The sequence below is a fragment of the Monodelphis domestica genome, chromosome 1 (assembly GCF_027887165.1).
Source record: "Monodelphis domestica isolate mMonDom1 chromosome 1, mMonDom1.pri, whole genome shotgun sequence".
Taxonomy (NCBI): domain Eukaryota; kingdom Metazoa; phylum Chordata; class Mammalia; order Didelphimorphia; family Didelphidae; genus Monodelphis; species Monodelphis domestica.
This window is the reverse complement of record NC_077227.1, coordinates 738,618,050-738,637,680: the sequence shown is the minus strand read 5'-3', so window position 1 is coordinate 738,637,680 and position 19,631 is coordinate 738,618,050. Positions and strand designations below refer to the sequence as shown.

The 19,631-nt window shown below is 42.4% G+C and overlaps 1 protein-coding gene across 1 annotated transcript; it reads right to left on the bottom strand.

The window, feature by feature from the left end:
* Positions 1 to 1,769: 1,769 nt before the first annotated feature.
* LOC103098957 (C-type lectin domain family 4 member K-like) lies at positions 1,770 to 18,432 on the bottom strand. The gene is made up of 6 exons (XM_007477858.3): positions 18,060 to 18,432; positions 11,542 to 11,628; positions 9,533 to 9,607; positions 9,020 to 9,171; positions 4,131 to 4,246; positions 1,770 to 3,008 (listed from the first exon to the last, which is right to left on the bottom strand). Exons 1-6 carry the CDS (start codon positions 18,205 to 18,207, stop codon positions 2,852 to 2,854), a joined length of 735 nt encoding a protein of 244 aa, XP_007477920.3. The 5' UTR covers positions 18,208 to 18,432; the 3' UTR covers positions 1,770 to 2,851.
* Between the last annotated feature and the right edge of the window lie 1,199 nt (positions 18,433 to 19,631).

The window sequence follows — 19,631 nt, the reverse complement described above, 5'->3', positions numbered from 1 at the left end:
AGCAGAATCCTCCAAAGGAAAAAAAATAGACATTTAATGAAACTGAGTCATTTCAGACTTTCTTGTCCAAAAAAAAAAAACAGAGCTAAAAAGGAAATTTGATGAGCAAGTTCAACACTCAAGGAAGCATAAAAAGATAGTGAAAACTTGAGAGTTCTTGATAAGATTGAACTGAGTATATTCATATCTGGGAAGCTGATCATTGAACCGCTTAAGAAAGGTATGATACCTGAGAATGGTAAAGTACTTAAAGTATGCAAGATACTTAAAGTACCCAAGATACTTAAGACCTTTATCACTATTAGAGTAATGAAAAAGAGCATACACAAAAAGAAGAAAGAAAGCTAAGTAAAGTGGGCTGATATAAAAGGGGGGGTTATAAAAAGGAAGATATGGGGAGAAGGGAAAAAGAGAGACAGAAGGAGGTAAACTTCCTCTATTAAGAGGCATATAAGTGGCAAACATAGTGAAGGAGAAAATGGAGTGGTGACTATGATTGAACCTTACTCTCATTGAAACCAGCTCAAAGTGGGATTAACACCCACATTCAGTTATAGAAACCTAATTCACTATATAGGGAATTAGGAGAGTAGGGAGAATAATGTGAGAATGAATTGGGAGATGTGGTCCTGGAAAACAAAGCACATGTGAACAAGGAAAGGTAAAAGGAGATAGAGAGACAGACAGACAGACAGACAGACAGACAGAGACAGACAGAGACAGAGAGAGATTAACAGCAAATGACTTATTTTTAAAACTCAAATAAAAAATAAAAAAGAGGAACTAATGTCCAGAGAGAGGAAGGAAATAACTTAGCTGAAACCTCATGGAGAGTTGTCAGCAGAACTGAGGTCAAGCCCAACTCTCTTAACTTCCACATTTGGACAATGTGGAAAAAATGTCTGGGCCTGAAATAAACAGCCGTGGGTTTGAACCCTGGTTTCAAGACATCCCAACTGTGTGACCTCAAGCATGGGCTAGATAAAATTCTCTTGGACTAGAAGACCATTTAGGTCCTTTCTCATTCTCAAATTCTAGAATTCTATGATATCACTTCCTAGTTCTAGGCCTCAGTTTCTCCATATGTAAAAATGGATAATAGAGAGTAGCTAGGTGGTGAAGTGAATAGGGAGCCAGGTCCTGGGTTAGGATCTTCCCTCAGACACTTCCTGGTTGTGTGACACTGGACAAGTCACTTAACCTCTATTGTCTAGCTCTTACTGCTCTTCTACCTTAGAACCAATACATAGTATTGATTAACAGAGTATTGATTCTAAGATGGAAGGAAAGAGTTTTTTTAAAGGGGAGGATAGTAATACATGGCATCTCCACTTCACAAGAGATGACCCTCATGATGAGAGCATGACCCTCCACTGGACATCCCCTTGACCAGCACATTAAGGGAAAGATATTTAAGTTGAGTAAACTTGAACTCTCAACCCTTCTATTGAGCCCCCTAAATCGTCTTTACCACTTTAAAGTTGCCCCTTGATTCCCAGGTTCTCTCCAAAACCAAGCTATCTGATTTTATTTGGACTTTTGCTGTAGCACAGCCTTCCTCATGACCTTTAATGATTGCCTCCAGTTATATCACATGAGCTTGGCTTTGGACAGTTCACCAAGTTTCACTGATATTCATTCCCTAAAATGAGGGCTTTGGGAAAGATGGCCTCTAAAGTCTCTTCAGCCCTTGACTCCTTGTAGAAGTTGTGGAAGAGATCCACGTTGTGGGAAGGCAAAAGGAAGAGAGAAATAAAGGAACCTGGAACCGGTCTTTCCAAACTGTTTATTCATAGGAATAAAGACTGACATTCACACAGTGCTAAAAAGGATTTAAAAAGCTGCCCAGGTGACAGATACTGCTACAGGTGTGGTTGTCCCCATTTTACAGATATGTAAACTAAGGCTGACAGAGACCTTTGCCCAGATTCCTCCAGCTAACAAGTGTCTGAGAAGAGACAAACCAAGAACTATCAAATCAGCCTCTGTACAGATTCCAAACTATATTAACAGATGCTCTGCCGAATTCTCGTGCCGAAGGATGTCACTGGGTAGGATTCCTAGCACTGCTCTTTAAATATGGCAGAGAAGCCAAGCGACTCCAAAAATGACAATACAGTCATTTGGTGAACTTGATCTGAACCCCAGTTTTCTCAGGCCAAGCTTACCACACTGATGGGACCAAACTCCACTTTCCTGCCTCCCGGTCCGGTGTTATCTCCTCTTGCCTGCTAGCTCAGTAAACTCTCAGAGGTTCAATGATCATCTTTACCCAGAAGCATCCTGACAGCCCCAACCTGCAAGCTATAACAAGTCTGTTTCCCTTCTGGCTTTGATTCCTCAGTGATAAGCACTGTGGCTGGCTGAAGTCAATCCCTGATTGACCAGGAAAGGGGATCCAGAGCGACTCTGAAGGCTACGTATTGCAGGGATGACATGAATTAGAACCTTGTAATCTCTAGAACTAGTCATCAATGCAGGGAGCAGGGCCAGCTTATGAGTTCCAGGTCAGAGGGTCTCCCCAATTTCCTTTCCGGCTCAAGTGCTGGAAGCCTGGGAAGAACAAGAAGATACGTGTAGATATGTATGAAGGTCATGGAGGCACAGGTGCAGATGGCATGCTGAGGCCATCATTCTGGCCATGATGACATGGAAAGGAGGGTCTGCGGCTGCCTGATGGGTTGGGAGCATCCCTTGGTCCAGCTGATCAGGCCTCGACAGATCGGCTTTAAGTGAGAAATAAAAAATGGAGCCCGGTGTGTAGGTGCGGATGGTAAATGGAAGAAAGTTTGCCATCTGTGTCCATTCTTCAGGTAGGAGAGTCCTCAGAAGTCAGAGACTCTCTTCAGATTCAAGGACATAATGCAGAGGCCTTGCAGTCCCATTTACAAATATACATGGCGGGATAGAAGCAACTGTTATCATTCCATGAGCGGATGCTGTTCTTTAAAAACTGGACACAACGTTCATTGTCTCCTAAATTGTTTGGTTCATTTGGTGCCCAAAAACTGGAGAAAGGGAGAGAGGGAAAAGGAACAAGAGATAGAAATAGGGAGAGAGAGAGAGAGAGAGAGAGAGAGAGAGAGAGAGAGAGAGAAGAATCATTGAAATGAGAACTATTAACCCTTCTACTTCCAGTTACCCACCAAATTTTAATAGCAAACTCCCTCCTCCATGTTTGTGCCTAGCCCTGGAGACTACGAGGTGCAAAGAAGTCCAGCCTAGATTCTGCTCCAAACTGGCTCACTAAAAAGACACTAAATCATGATGTTCCTGCCTGGGCCTGGGAAGCCAGAGAGTCAGGAGGTCTCAAAGGCTCTGCTTGTTCATGCTTTTTTGTGTCCTAAACTCTTTTAGCAGCCAGACAAGTCCATGGATTCCTTCTTGGGATAATATTTTTTAGTGTCTGAAATAAAATACGTAGAATTACAAAGGAAACCAAATAGATCCAAATAATGGGGCCAAAATACTTTTTAATTCCAAGAGCTCCTGGAGCTCAGGTTAAGAACCTCTGCTCTGGAAACCCTCAACTTCCACCCTTCCAGGGAGAGCGCAGATGGCTCCACATTCTCCAAACCTCAGTCTGAAGTATCTCACCCAAACTGGGATCCATGCCTTCTCCTCACCTCTTGGCGTCCTAGGGCTACACAGACTACACACATATCACACACATACACACATATGATATGTATATAAAAATTATATACATGTATAATATGTACACTGACATCTATTTCTGTCTGTGTCATGCATCACACATGTCACATGTACATGTGAACATACATGTGTGCATATAACATATGAATACACATACCTCTACAATACACATACATACATATGTACATGTGAACACTACATATATACACACCACAATAAAATATATCACACAATATACTATACAACCACACATAGTAACGTCAAACATCACACAGATATGCACATGCAGGTACTGCCCAGAACATATACCCAAGGAGGGTGGAGAAGAATCCCAAGGAATAAATGGAGGATGTACTTTTTTCATCTCACTTCACTCTCCACCTTGGTTTTCCCTGGGGAAAGCTCTGGATGTCTCCATGGGGATATGAGGGGGGAAAGGAAGTCCCAGAAGAAAGAGAGGAAGCTGGACTTACTTGTTGGTATGTTTCTCATTATAAGGGGTCCCGTCAGTCCATCTCCAGTCTGAGCTCTTTAGCTTATTCAGTCCCATCCAATAGCCGGCACCATTAGCTTTTTTATAAATAAATTCCTATGAAGTGAGAAGAGAGTGATAAGAAGCTTTTAAGGAGACATGATGCATCTTTGGGCATCAAGGTGCACTTTTGTATGCGTGTTAGGAAGTTTTCCATTAGTGTGTGCAGGGATTCCTAGAGCCCAGGCCTGGCCACATCGCTCCCTTGATCATTAAAGTTCAGTCGTTCCCTCTATTACTGGTAGTGTCCAACAGGGTCCTCTCTCTGGCATTAAAAGCCCTTTACAGTCTGGCCCGTCTCTGTTCTCCCCACCCTGGAATCCATTCCTTCCCTTCATGGCTCTGCCAAGCTGGTCTTCCTATTATTCCACACACACAACTCTCCATCCCCATCTCCATGGGCTCTCCATCTCTCTTGGTACAGATCTTTCCCTGTGCCTGGCATGGACGTCCCCATCACTGCCACCAACGTCTCGTCTCTTTCAAGGATCAGCTCTAACGCCATCTTCCCCAAGAGCGTTTGCTAATGTCACATTGTGGAGGAGAGAAAATGGGAAAAATCTGCAGCGGAGCTGGAGAAGCCAGGACTGCTGAACTGTCCATCAAGGAGGACATTCTAATTGGAATGACAACCAGGAAGGACCATAAAAAGGAACAGACAAGCTGAGAAACTTGGTCTCTTGTCCTTGGGACAGAAAGGCAGGAGGACAGAAAAGTCCTGCTCTCTGGTTTCTCCCTACAATACTCAACTGACTGAATCTTCAAACCCGTTGGCCATTTTCCCAAATCTGAACTCTATTCCACCATCCTCCAATTTAGGAATTATTTTAGGATTAGGGAAACTCCAAACTCTCTCTCCCCTCATCTTCATTACCTTTCCCCGTCTCCTAAATACACCCCCTTACTTAAACTTAGAAAAGAGAGAGAGAGAGAGAGAGAGAGAGAGAGAGCTTTGTTTGATATGCCAAGATACTCACTTTGAGCTGACTTCAGTGCTACCAACAGAAGAATCAAGAAAGGGGGAAGAGAGGAGGGAGGAAGGAAGAAAAGAGGGAGGAGATTGGCAGATCTGATCTTGAAATTATCATCTTCCTTTTAAAATAATCCTCTAATACACTGCTCTCTCAGAGGTGAATGCCTCCCCAGTCACCAAAAAGTTCTCTTGCATTTCTTGTATATCTATCTATTGGGTAGTAGATGAAGAACTGGTCTCAGAGTCATGAAGACCTCAGCGGATACGCCTGCATGCGCATGTCTCTCCATCTAAGGTGCACATATTTATGTACAAATATAAGGATACACACACACTTATTCTTGTTCTGTGACCTCATATTGAGCCACTTCATCTTGGAGTGATCCAGGCAACTCTCTTTCTCCAACACCATAAGTTACCACATAGGTTCATACTTGTGTATATCATGGATGGATGGATGAAGGACAAATGGATGGATATTCCATTCATCTCTTTTCACTCCTGTAGATTACTTTCAGGCAAAGAACTCCTTCCACCAATGCAAATTGGTACCCATTCTGAGTATTTGTAGAGATTATCCTGAGGGCACTACTAGGTTAAGTGACTTGTTCAAGGTCTATCAGAGGCAGAACTTGGACTCAATTCTTTCTTTTTTTCAAGACCATACCCTTATCTGACACAAAGCACTATTTTTGTGTATCCATATTTACATGTGTATAACAGTATTTAATCACACACATCTTATTTCCTCTAATTGGGTCTAAGCTCCAAGTTACTTGAGAACAAAGACAGATAAAAGCTGGGACTTGAAGTCGTGTAGCGGATCAGGAAGCAACAAAAGAGGTGAGTTGGCAGCCATGTCATAAGGACCCATGAGCAAGACCTAGAATTTAATCTAAAGTCTAGGAATGGTCCCTGTAACTAATTAACCAGGGAAAGGAATATGGATCAGAGCTGAGATTTCTGTTCTTTCACTCCAAAGCTAGCTTTCCAGCTAGCTGATTTGGCCTGGGACCATCATCTATGTATTGGAGTTCCAATCAGGGTAAAGGCTATCATTGTGTCACTCAGACCTAACCTGGATTCTGGAGCCTGAAAACTCAGATTTGGAGGATGGCAATCAGCCTGTGCCTTAGTTTAGATCATTTAGGACACAATGCCAGTTTTCAAATATCTCTGAGATTCTTGAAGCACAAAGCATATAATATTGGGAAAAAAAAATATCCTCTATCCTAGGTAATACAGATCAAGACTAAAGTCCCAACATTCCTTCCAGAACTTCTCAGAGTCAGAAAGTGACACAAGATCCCAATATAGGAAGTAAAGATAGGAGAATAAGTGTATATATATACATATATATATATATACATATGTATATATTAATGATTAAGCACAATTATAAAGCCAGGAACATCCACATTATAAACTCAGAAGAAGAAAATAACCACATCATATCTAAAAACAAAGTGTCAAGGAAAAATACAGCTTGGCCACATAGTCAACTGGAATTCTCAGATGAAATGAAGCAAGAGTTTCTAAATGATTAAATAAATTAAATGGCAGCTGTAAGAAGAAAGAAATAGAAAATAAATAAGTATTCTAAAAGGAAAGACAGGAACAGAATTAACAGCTCAGCTAAGAAGTGCAAAACCTTACCCAAGTAGCAGACTCTAAAAATTTGAATGGACCAAACAAAAGTCAATAACTTCCTATGACAAGAAGAAATATTAAAGACAAGGGCAAAATATGGAAAAATAAAAATATAAAGCATCTCATATTTTTTTAAAAACTGGGAAATGTCTAGGAGGAAAAAAATTAATGGTATTACCTAAAAATCCTGAGCAAAAAAAGAGCCTGGATAGCATATTTCAAGAAATCATTCATGAGAACTACCCAGGTCTCTTAGAATCAGAAGACAAAGTGAAAGTAGAAAGAATACAGTGGCCACCTCCTGAAAGAAATCCAAAATTAAAACTAACAGAAACACAGGAACATAATAATCTAATAATCAAAATCTGGATTACACACACACACACACACACACACACACACACACACACACACACACACCATTGCAAATATCTAGAAAGAAAAAGTTCAAACAATGAGAAACCAATAAATAATACACAAGATTTGACAGCCACCACCTTAAAAAAAGGAAAACTTGGAATTTGATATTATAAAACACAAAAATATATAAACTTACAACCAAGAATAATTCACACAGAATATAAGAATATTGTCCAACAATCACGTGTCGGCTATGGGGGGTGGGAGGGAGGAAAAGAAAATGATCTTTGTCTTTAATGAATAATGCATGGAAATGATCAAATAAAATACTATAAAATTAAAAAAAAAAGAATATTGTCCAACAGGGATACTACTAATGGACTAATTTTATAGATATGGAAACTAGGGTCCAAGGAAGTTTAATGGCTTGCTCAATTGTGATGGCTGTGATTTTCTGACTTCTTTGGGGATTTCTTGGGATATTTACACTAACTGTCCCTGTTGAGAGAGCAATGGGAAAATGAGCCTTCAGTGAAATAACATACTTCTAAAATTTTCTGATAAAAATCTCAAAACTGAGTAGAAACTTTGAAATTCAAATATATAAGAGTCAAGATAAACATTAAAAATGCATTTGTACAATTGGAAGGAACTCTATGGGTGAAGTGTTTACTTTCTAACAAAAGGAAACAAAGTTTGTACTCCCCTGAACCCTAAAATTATTAAGGATTGTAAAGGTAACTAGATAACACAGAGAATATGAGAGGGATTTTTTTGGTAATCTTTAAAAAACAAAGAAAATATAGAGGAAAAGGACTACTCTAAGTATTCTAAATAAGATTACTGCCTGAAAACAAGAAGATTGCCTAGATTACACATACCTACTCTAGGGGGAAAAAACCTTGAGAGTCTCATCAAACTGAATAATGATCACAAAACCAAATTAAAAACTAGAATGAATAATCTCTTTTTTTGGTCTCTGGAACTGCCCAAAAAAAGTCACCAGGAGCCCACAGGCAGTAGAAAAGGGTACCTCAACCAAGTCAGTCCCAGAATAGGCAAATAAGCTCCCAAGTATTACTAGAGAGGAACCAGATGAAATATATCCTGGAGGACTCTCTGTCCAGAAATTGGAGCGAAACACCTAAAGAAATCCCCAAAGAAATAAAAAATTCACAGCCATACCTTTGGGTAAGTCATTAAATTTACTTGAACCTCAGTTTCCACTTCTGCAAAATGAGTCAATTAAACTAAACAGCCTCTGAAGTCACAGACCCACAATGATCACAGTGTCCAAGTGGGAAGGGACTTCAGAGACCATGGAGTCCAATTCATATCTGAAAATATATCCCCTCTACAACACGCCTGGGAGCCTCTATTCACATATTTCAAGTGAGACCTTCCTCCTGAGGCAGCCCATTCCAGGATGGGACCCTGTCAGGACGTTTCACCTCTATCTTCCTCTTTTTGTAACATAACAGATGGGTCAAGCCAAACCTTCGTGGTCAGGTATCATAGCCCTCAAAGTCTTCCTTCCTCCAAGACGGACAATCTTACTTGCTTCTATTCATTTGACATGGCTCAGGCTCAGGGGGATCCTCTCTAGATTGTTACTCTTTCTTCCTAAATTCAGAATTGTACTCAATACTCCACAGTGGGACTGTATCATCCCTCTAGTCCTGGATGCTTCGCCTCACCGTGTGTTCTGTAAAACCTGTATCCATGGCAAATTCTCTTTCTGTCCCTTGAAGACTAAGGCCAGACCAGGAGAGAAGGGAAGCGGCAGGGACACCCACCTTACTGATGTCTCTGCCTCCCACCTCTCAGACCTCAAGGGCAACACTGACCTGCTCAGACACGGAAGTCACCGAAGTCAAGTGGGAGCCAAGTGACACACAGGACCGCTCAGCATCTTCCCAGGACTTAGCCACACAGGAAAAGTAGTAGAGACTTCCATTGTGGACTATCCACGACTCTGGAACTTTCTTGATGAGAATTCCTTGAGAAGGAGAATCAGGAAAGAGGAGAGGAAGTGATCCGAGTTTATCTAGATTGGTCCTTGCCCTCCTAGTCCTCAAAAACCCTGCAGATGGGACAGTGACCAAAACTCGGTCAGTGGGACATGGTCTGCCTAGCATTATCTGATCAGAAGCTCCGAGGAAGCACTCAGGGAGTTAGGAAAGAAGGATTTTCCCCTCTCATCCTCTTTCTGAAGTTGCCGAGATGAGGGACAGTGAAGAAGCCAAAAAAGGAGGAAGCAGCCACCTGCATCCCACATGATGCTGAAGCTCGAGTGATGGAGGGTCTGGGCTGGGAATTGGGGGATTGGTACCAAAAGAGCAATGGAGAGTCTGACTTACTGTTTTTTTCTCTCAGTGCTTCATTGGAGGCTTGCATCTCCTTCAGTTGGCCATTTTGCTCTTGAAGATCTGGGACTACAGGGTTATGGGGGTGAGAAGGAGAGAAACCCCAGGGTCAATAAGGCAGAGGGTTGATTCAGCAAGCCTTGATTAGGCCCATCCTCTGCCCTGTGACCTGGGGGAAAAACTCCAAAGACTGCCCTTTCTCTTCTCTACCCCACTACCAACATCATCTAGGTACTGTTTTACTCTCTAATAGGACGTGGGCGCTTTGAGGTTGTATCTCAAGTACTTTTCACAGTGTTTCACGAATAGACGTGGTAAGTCACATAACCATCCCTCATCTGTAAAGTGAGGTGGTTGGACGAGATGGCCTCTATCTCTGAATCCTAATGCTAATTAAGTACAAAAATTACAAAGAGTAACACAAAGACATTTCTGGGGAGTGATCGCTCCTCCTGTCAGTCTCAGGAGGCTGAGGAGGTGAGGGGTGGCGTTGGCCAGGAGAGTCACTGACCAGTTTCCTCACCTCCCAATGGACTAACGCATGGCCCCTTTGTTTGGAGATATGTCCACATGGAGCATGGGTGAGGCCACTGGCACCACGCCAAAAGGATCCCCAGAAATCTGGATTAGCGGGCTGTGGCCCAGGAGGTAAGTGGACACCTGTTAGGTCAGCAGCGCCTTTCTGTGGTCTACCAAAGTGAATGAACAGATGTGGATTAAAGCCCCGCGTCTGACCCATAGCAGCTCTGTGACCCTGGTGAAGTCACTTGGTTTTATTTCTGTGTTTAGGACCACAGGTCTGGAAGTGAATCAACTCAGAGGCTAGCTAGGGCAGCGTCTTCAGCTGAAATGCTAGAATTGTTAGTGGTTAAGTTTGGTAGTTTCCTCATGGAGATCTCTCTACAAGGATAAAAGGGTAGATCTGGACCCAAAAAAAGGAACAAGAAAGCCCATGACCAATAGCAGCACGGCAGTGTGTAATCAGTGTGGGTAAGAGTGGACACAACCACAACAATAATAATAACTAAAGTTCATGTACCGTTGACTATGTGCCAGGCATCATGCTAAGTGCTTTACAATCCCATTTGGTCTTCAAGACAACCTTGGTAAGTAGCTGCTGTAATTATTCCCATTGTACAGTTGAGGAAACTGAGGAAGAGAAATTAAATGACTTGCCCAGAGTCACACAGCCAAGAAGTATCTGAGGCTGAATGTAAACTCAGATCTTCCAGATTGGACGCTGGTGGATCTGATAATGCATTTTCCATCTGTGTGACCTTGAGAACTTCCCACGTTCCCAACCTTCCAGGGGCTCAGTTTCCTAACTTGCAAAATGAAAGGAGTAGACATAACAAATAGCATTACATCAAGCTTTTGATACCATTTGATTCTCACAATAACCTGGTGAGGAAGATGCTATTATTCTCATTTTACAGATGAGAAAATGGAGCCTGAAAATAGCTAAGTGACACTGCCAGGGTCACACAGCCAATGAGGGTCCAAACTAGGATTTGAACCCAAAGTCCAGCATCCTCTCCACTGGACCAGTAAGCTAGCTGCTCAGTCAGATCACGGAAATGAACCTTTGAAGATTTCCAGAACCCTTAGATTCACTGCTAATATTTGATGATTTCTAAGACTTTATTTTACCGCACTCCATGACAATAGTCTTCCCCTTTTACAGATAAGAAAAGGAAAATTTGGTTGGGTTCCTTGGGGCCTCTAGACTGTCAGCCCTGAGAAGGGGGCCTGATTCCTCTTTGTATGTTTGCATCCACAGAGTTTAGCCCACTGCCCAGCACGGTAGGAATAACCAATGGGTTGATTCTTCAGATTCTCCTTTCCTCTCCAAGGAAACTAAAGAGGGGCCAACACTATGGCTTCATCCCAGCCACCCCTTCCACTCCCAAAGCCATGACAGGAGTCAGCCTAGAGATTCTAGCTTCTTCTCCCTCCCAGGAATGGCTGGTGTTTTCTCTCCACCAGAGAAAGGGGGAACTTACGCAGAAGAACCATCACTGTCAGGACTGCAGCCAGGATGAGAGCCAAGAGAACCAGGACAATGTGGATGACCCTGAGGATCCTGTAGACTGGACAAGGGGAAGAAGGAAATAATAAGTAAATTATATGAACACAGAATAATATACATGTCAGGCCTTTGGGAAGGGAAAGATTATTATGAAACCAAGCAAGACTTAGAGTCACAAAATGTAAAATAGATAATTTTGACTACATCAAATTAAAAAGGTTTTGTACAAACATAATCAATGTAACTAAAATCAGAAAGGAAGCAACAAATTGGGAAACAATCTTCATAACAAAAACCTCTGACAAAGGTCTAATTACTCAAATTTACAAAGAGCTAAATCAATTGTACAAAAACCAAGCTATTCTCCAGTTGATAAATGGGCTAGGGACACAAATAGGCAATTTTCAGATAAAGAAATCAAAACTATTAATAAGCACATGAAAAAGTGCTCTAAATCTCTGATAATCAGAGAAATGCAAATCAAAACAACTCTGAGGTACCACCTCAAACCTAGCAGATTGGCCAACATGACAGCAAAGGAAAGTAATGAATGCTGGAGGGGATGTGGCAAAGTAGGGACATTAATTCATTGCTGGTGGAGTTGTGAAGTGATCCAGCCATTCTGGAGGGCAATTTGGAACTATGCACAAAGGGCGATAAAAGACCATCTGCCCTTTGATCCAGCCATAGCACTGCTGGGTCTGTACCCCAAAGAGGTAATAAGGAAAAAGACTTGTACAAGAATATTCATAGCTGCGCTCTTTGTGGTGGCCAAAAATTGGAAAACGAGGGGATGCCCATCAATTGGAGAATGGCTGAATAAATTGTGGCTTATGTTGGTGATGGAATTCTATTGTGCTAAAAGGAACAATAAAGTGGAGGAATTCCATGGAGACTGGAACAACCTCCAGGAAGTGATGCAGAGCAAGAGGAGCAGAACCAGGAGAACATTGTACACAGAGACAGACACACTGTGGTACAATCGAAGGTAATGGTCTTCTCCATTAGTGGCAATGCAGTGATCCTGAACAATCTGCAGGCATATAAAAAACACTATCCACAAGCAGAGGACAAACTGTGGGAGTAAAAACACCAAAGAAAAACAACTGCTTGACTACAGGGGTTGAGGGGACATGATTGAGGAGAGACTAAATGAACATCCTAGCGCAAATACCAACAACATGGAAATGGGTTCGGAACAAGGACACATGTGATACCCAGTAGAATTGGGCATCGGCTATCATCAGCTATGGGAGGGATGGCGGGAGAGGTGGGAGGAAAAGAAAATGATTTTTGTATTCAATGAATAATGTTTGAAATTGACCAAATAAAATAATTTTACATTTGAAAAAAAAGCCCTGGGAGGTAGATGCTTTTATTATCCCCATTTGATAAATAGGGAAACTGAGGCATAAAGCACCCAAAGGTATTTTGTCTCATTTATTCTTATATTCCATTTACAAGTAAGGCAGCACAAAAAACTCACCATGCCCTGCTCATGCCCTTCCTTTGCTTAGAAAACTTGGTGCCTGGGGAAGGTTCATCCAGCACTGAAAGCACGACCCTCCCTTTCCAGCCTAATCTCCTATTGTCATTGTTTGGTCATTTCCACCATTGCCAATTCTTCCCAACCATATTTGGGGTTTTCCTAGCAAAGATACTGGAGCAGTTTGCCATTTCTTACTCCAGCTCATTTTACAGATGAAGAACTGAGGGCAATGGGATGAAATGATCTGCCCAGGGTCATACAGCTTGTATGTGTCTAAGGCTGGATTGGAACTCAGGTCTTCCTCACTTCAGGCCAGCACTCTATCCACTGCAGCACCTCACTGCTCTTTATCTGATGTGATCTCCCTCCATAATCTCTATATACTCAGCTACATTGAACTTCTCTGGGCCCCCAGCTCCACAATCCAGCCAGACCAATAGTGTCATCTCCAGCCTCTTCCTTCCTTTGCTCATGCTTCTCCTCATGCCTAAAATTGCCTGCCTGCTCACCGTTTCCAACTGAAGGCCTTTAAAGGGCATTTCAAACCTGACCTCCTCCAGGAAGCCTTCTCAGATTTGTCTGGTTGGCAAGAACCATTTCCCCTTCAGAATCCACATAACACTGTTTCCCCCCTCTTGAATGCTTCTATCCTATGTATTGTGCATGATAGCAAGCAGCCTGTATTTCTGTCATTTCCCCTTACTAGACTGTGAGCTCCTTGTGATATCATCTCCTTTGTGTGTCTGACAGTGCCCAGCATGGTCCAGGGGACTTTCCAGGCAGTCATTTAGTCACTCAGTAAACATTATTAAGGCTTTCTTGTATACTAGAGAAGAGCCCAAGTTTAAAGAAGCCATCACTCCTTTCCTCAGGCTGTGCACAGGCTAATAAAGGGATAAAACATAAATACAGGTCACTGTGCATCACAGAGTCCCAAGACATCTCTTCATCATGGTACTGAATGGCATTGAATTTGGTGTCCAGATAGAACATGGTTCAAGTCTCTCCCCACAGGAGGTCCATCTGGGTTCCTACTTTGACTGGTCCATCAATTTGCCAAGGAAACAGCAAATATTTATTGCCTGGGTCCTAGGAGGAGATTGGCTGACATGGAAGCCCAAGGGGATGAGGGAAGAGAAGGGAGAAGGCAGCTTGGGAGTCAAATGACCCAGCTTCAAATCTCATATATTGGGGGTACGTACATGGCTCAGTGGATTGAAAGCCAGACCCGGAAACAGGAGGTCCTGGATCCATATCTAGCCCCAGATACTTCCCAGCTGTTTGACCACTAGCAAATCACTTAATCCCAGTTGTCACTCTTCTGCCTTGGAAGCAATGCAAAGTATTGATGCTAAGATGGAGATAAGGATTGAGAAAAACCTCATCTACAAAATGGAAATACTAATAACAGCACTAGCTTCACAGGATTGTTGAGAGGAACAAGTGAAATATTTGTAAATATTTCATAATATAGTGTCTGGCATATGGAAGGTGCTTAATAAATGTTTGTTTTCTCCATTCCTTCCTTCTTTCTTTCCTTCCTTCCTTCCCTTCTCCCTCCCTTCTTCATTCCCTCTCTTTTTTCCTTTCTTCCTTTCTTCCTCATTCCATTCTTTTCTCCCTACTTCCCTTCCTTTATCACTCCCCATCTCCCTTCCTTCTTTCCTTTCTACCTTCCTCCCTCCCTCTCTTCTTTCTTTCCTTCTTCCTTCCTTCCATGTTTATGTCTGCTTTAAATTAAACCTCATTCCTCACCCCAACCTATTAGGAATAAAGAACCTGAAAGAAGAAGGTGAAATATGATGATTATTCTAAATTTTTGGATTTCTGCCTTTTGTCTTTGATCATCTTTGTTCGTGTCATGGGGGCATATCAGCATGTAGCTTGTGTTTGGTGTCTAGGTCTGTTAAATAAATTTAATCTCCTTCCTCTTCAAGTCTTTCCCTGGCCCCACCATTATAATGGAGAGCTTAGTATTCAGTGAAGTGCAAAGGGATATCTAGAGACAAACTTCAGAGAGAAAAGAGTGGATAGATTGAATGAATTGGGTGTTCACTTATTGAATGTCTTCCTTTTCTTTTGTCTGCATTAGACCGTGGCAAAAATGTCCTAATAGCCCATTAAAGTTTGAGCAGATTATGTGGATGCACAAAACAGAAGTGATAAGTAATCAATGTGCTAGTTAATCACCAAGGCAACCAAAGGAGAAGACAGAGGACCATGGTTTTTGTTTCACACACATAGGAAAGGAAAGGATGGTTTCATTCTGACCTACCAAAAATGTTCTATGCTCAAATTTCTGCCAGGACCATATAGTATCCATCAAAGAACACTGTACCAATGGGTCTCCAGACTAGGGGAATAGGTTTCCATTTTTCTGGTTATCAGGGGGAATGGCATGTTCCCTGAAAGAATGTGAAGAATGTTTCAAGGAGAAAACCTAGAAGAAAAAGAGATGAGGGAGCAGAGAGGAATCATTTCCATCCTGAGGCAGGAGGGTGAAGAAATAGGACCTAGGGGAGGAAGAGAAGCAGAGAGAGTCTAGGACTTTGGGAACTAAGTAACAGGTATAAAAAAGGTTCTTCTGGCAAAGATAGGGGCCTGGACCAAAGGAGTTATCACAATGAAAAGTCACAAGTAGATGAGTAACCAATCCAGTTGGTTGTAATGGTCAAAAGGAAGAGAGAGGGGTACAAGTGGTTAGTGTCTCCATTTTGAGAAGTACTGGGCTGGCTATTTTTAGGTAAGGGGTTGTTTTTTCTCTGTTTAAAGGTCTTTAATTTTTTAAAAGTCAAAAAAAGTTTTTTTTAAACTCACATAATGGAGAAGTATCTATCCTTTCCAAGACAAGTCAACATAAAGCTCTTGGAGATTTGTCAAATATCACAGTTACTATCTACTTAAAGAGTTTCATGTGGGGTCAAATGAATGATACCACCAGAAGGAACCTAGAAAATAGTACTGAGTATCTAGGTTAAAGAAAGAGAGAACTCAAATCCTTGAGGAGCATAGTTGGCGTTTTCATCTCTACAAAATAAAAATTAGAAGATTCGGAAGAGGAAGGAAAATTGGAGACATGAATAGCTGGCTAAAACGATGCTACAGGAGAAGGGAATTTGGACTTCTGGTCTATAGTTCTGTATATAGATTTGAAAAGAATCTTGAGAGCAAGAAGAGGGCAGCGAGTGTTTATGATAGATGAGGAGAGGGCAGGCAGGCAGCCCAGTGTATATCCTAGGCATGAAGAGGGCAGGTTCCGATGCTCAGAGGAAGGACTGGTCAGTTCAGGGATGTTGTGACATCTTGAATGGCATGACTGATGAGCATTGGAGTCATCCTCCTCCTTCCACCCCACCACAGCTTTCAGCTTCCACCTCAGGGTTCTCGTGTCCATCTTCCCTGCTTCCTCTCCTATATTATGACTCTTGGCACAGGGCACAAATAAGCCCCAGGTGGAATTAGTTTTCAGTGGGACCCCTTCCTATCTGTGATCATTTATTTAATGAGCTTTTCCTCCCCTCCTATGCCCACCCTCAGAGGATAGCATGGTATAACAGACAGAAAGCTAGCATTGCGCCCAATTCTGTCTTCTGGGTCTGAAGAGAACAAGACTAGCCTGCCCTCCATGTGACATCCCTTCAAGCTCTTACACATGGCCATTGGCCTCTATTCTCTCCCCAAGTCTTCTCTTTATCAGGATGAACATGCCCAATTTTTTCAACTGAAGCTCCTAGGTCATAAACTCAAGGCCCTTCCTCTGAACAATCCAACTCATCCTGAAACTTGAAGCCCAGAACTGAGCACAGTACTCCAAGTGTTATGAGGGGACTAGATGAAGCAGAGGCTAGAACCCCGAGTTCACAATCAAGAAGACATGAGTTCAAATCCAGACTCAGGTACTTACTCTGTGATCATGGGCAAGTCAAATCACTTATCAACTTTCTGCTTCAATTTCCTCATCTGTAAAATATAAATAACGGAAGCACCTCCCTCCCAGAGTTGTTACTGAATCTGAAAATCATAAAGCACTATCTAAATACTACTTGTCATTGTCATGTGGTCTAACAAAAGCCAAACCAGGGCCTCCGACTACCCTGTTCATGTTATATCCAGAAAGAACTACCAAATCTTCTCATCACAGAACATTGGAAGTTATGGTAAAAAAGGACCTTAGAGAGCTTCAAATCCATTATCTACTCCATAAAAGTAAGTGACTAACTCAGTGTCACACAGCTTGGAAGTGGAAGAGCCAAGAAACAAACCTAAATCTCCTTATACTCATTTCCAGACTCTCCTTCCTTTACACCCTGAAGCTTCATAGGCTACAGATTCCATCTTTCTTCTCTTGTCAATTAGAATGAAATTGGCTTCAAGATATAGGCTGGGCTGGGGGTCAGCTAGGAGACTCAGTGAATAGAGAGCCAAGTTTAGAGATGGGAGGTCCTGGGTTCAAGTATGGCATGAGACACTTCCTGCTGTGTGACCCTGGGCAAGTCACTTAACCCTATTGCCAACCCTTGCCACTCTTCTGCCTTGAAACCAAAACATAGTACTGATTCCAAGATGGAAGGTGAGAGTTTCAGAAAAAAAGATGTAGCCTAGAGCTCATCTTTCTTTTGCTTCAAGCCTCTGTTTCAAGACACAAAGTATCCCTTGGGTGCAGTGGGGAGAGAAATGTCCAAAATTCAGCCCCCCTTCTCTTAAGTTTCACACTTTGCCCCCACCCCCAGACCTCAGATAGCCTTGAGCCACCACAAGAGAATTCATCCATGGACAGGGCTCATGGGATTAACTGAGCTGGAAAGCCACCTGGATCACTCATGAGCTGTGTGGCTCTGGTCCCATTAACCTGGCTAATCTTTCCAGGACTCCATTCACTCATCTGTAAAATGGGGGCGCTGGACTTTATGACCTGTAAGGGCCATCAGTCCTGGAATGAGAATCCCAGTTCTCTGGAGCTTTGCCCTCTTCTCCACCCATCTCAGGGACTCCCGGCACCTTACTCTTTTCAGCCTCAAGCGTCTTATTTTTCTCCAGCACATTTTCAGAGACTCTCCCTCGGTCCATCCTGCTTCTCCTCAAGAGCAGCCCAGCCAGTGGGGATCCCTTCTCAGCTCTGGGTCCTAGTTGAGAGAACAATGCCCTTTGCATCCCCAGAGCAATGAGGAAGTGACGATACAGATGTTCGACTCCATGACTTCCTCCCCCATTGTTCTTCCAAGAACCATGAGAGGGAGTATTGGAGTGGGCAATCCTTCCTGTTCTTCTTCCTCTTTCCCTGATTCAAGAGCTCTTCTTTCCCTCTGATGTAACTCCTTTCCCCTCCTCTCCCCTCCTTCCTCTCATCCTCCTTTCTTCCTTTAGGTGTCAAAGAAATGGGCGTGTGAGGTTCTAGTCAAGGACAGAAGTAAAACCCAGTGGAATTGCACGTCTCGGAAAGGGCAGGTGGAGGGGAGGGAGGGAATTAATGTGATTATTGTAACCAAGGAATAATGTTCTAAATTGACTAAATAAATTAATTCAAATGGAAAAAAATAAAGTGAAATACAACTTAAAAATTGGATGTGTGGTTTGAATAGATTTATTTGTGCTTCTCAAATGATGGGAGTCCTCAGACCCAAGAGCCCAAGCCAAGGCAACTTTTGAGCCCTGGGTATCGGGCCAGATATTGCTTCCAAGACAAGAAGGAAGCCCTGAGAAGCCAGAGGCACAAGCCAAGGGAGTCTTTGGACTTGGCACTAGGTGGGACCATGGTATATAGGAACTGACTTGAGCCATGAACCTAATCCCCCTCTCTGCCTCAGAGACAGAGGTGGTAAAAGATGGGTACACCTCCCCATGCTGAAAGAAATATCTGTATGTTTGTTCTTGCTATATCTTCACTATGAATATTCCTTTAAGTGGTAAAATGGGACTAGGGTACAGGAGACTCCTCAAATCGAGGGAATTTGTGGCAGGGGCTTTATCCAATGGCAGAGAAGAGATCCCCCCCCAAAAAAAAAAACCTTTAGGGTATCAGAGAACCTGGAAGAAGGTTAAAAAGTAACATAGATCCTTGCCTGGCTCTCGGGCAAGTGAGCTATAAGTATTATTAATCATTCAAAAATAAGCAGATGGCCACACTGATTTTTAATGGTCTAGCTGCCATCCTTTGTTCTCCACATAACTCTTCTGTTCAGGAAACTTGAAATTTCACTGATATTTTTTATTGTCAAGTTATTCTTTGGACTATTTTTTTAATTTGCAGTCCACTTAACCCCCCAGATCTTTTTCGCCTGGACTGATATGTAGTCACACCATCTTGTACTGCTTTCTAGAGGTGTTGTTTCCCAAATCCCACATCTCCAATATAAAGCTTTATCTTTTGCCCTTTGACATTATTATAATGACTCAGAGAGCTCAGTACAACTGAATGACTACTGGGCTTTCTTTAATCCCTTACCTTGCCTCTTAGAATCAATGCTGTGTTTTCATTCCAAGTCAAAAAAGAGGTAATGACTGGACTATGGTCCCACAACTAAGAAGTGTCTGGGGCCAAATTTGAACCCAGGACTTCCCATCTCCAGGCCTGGCTC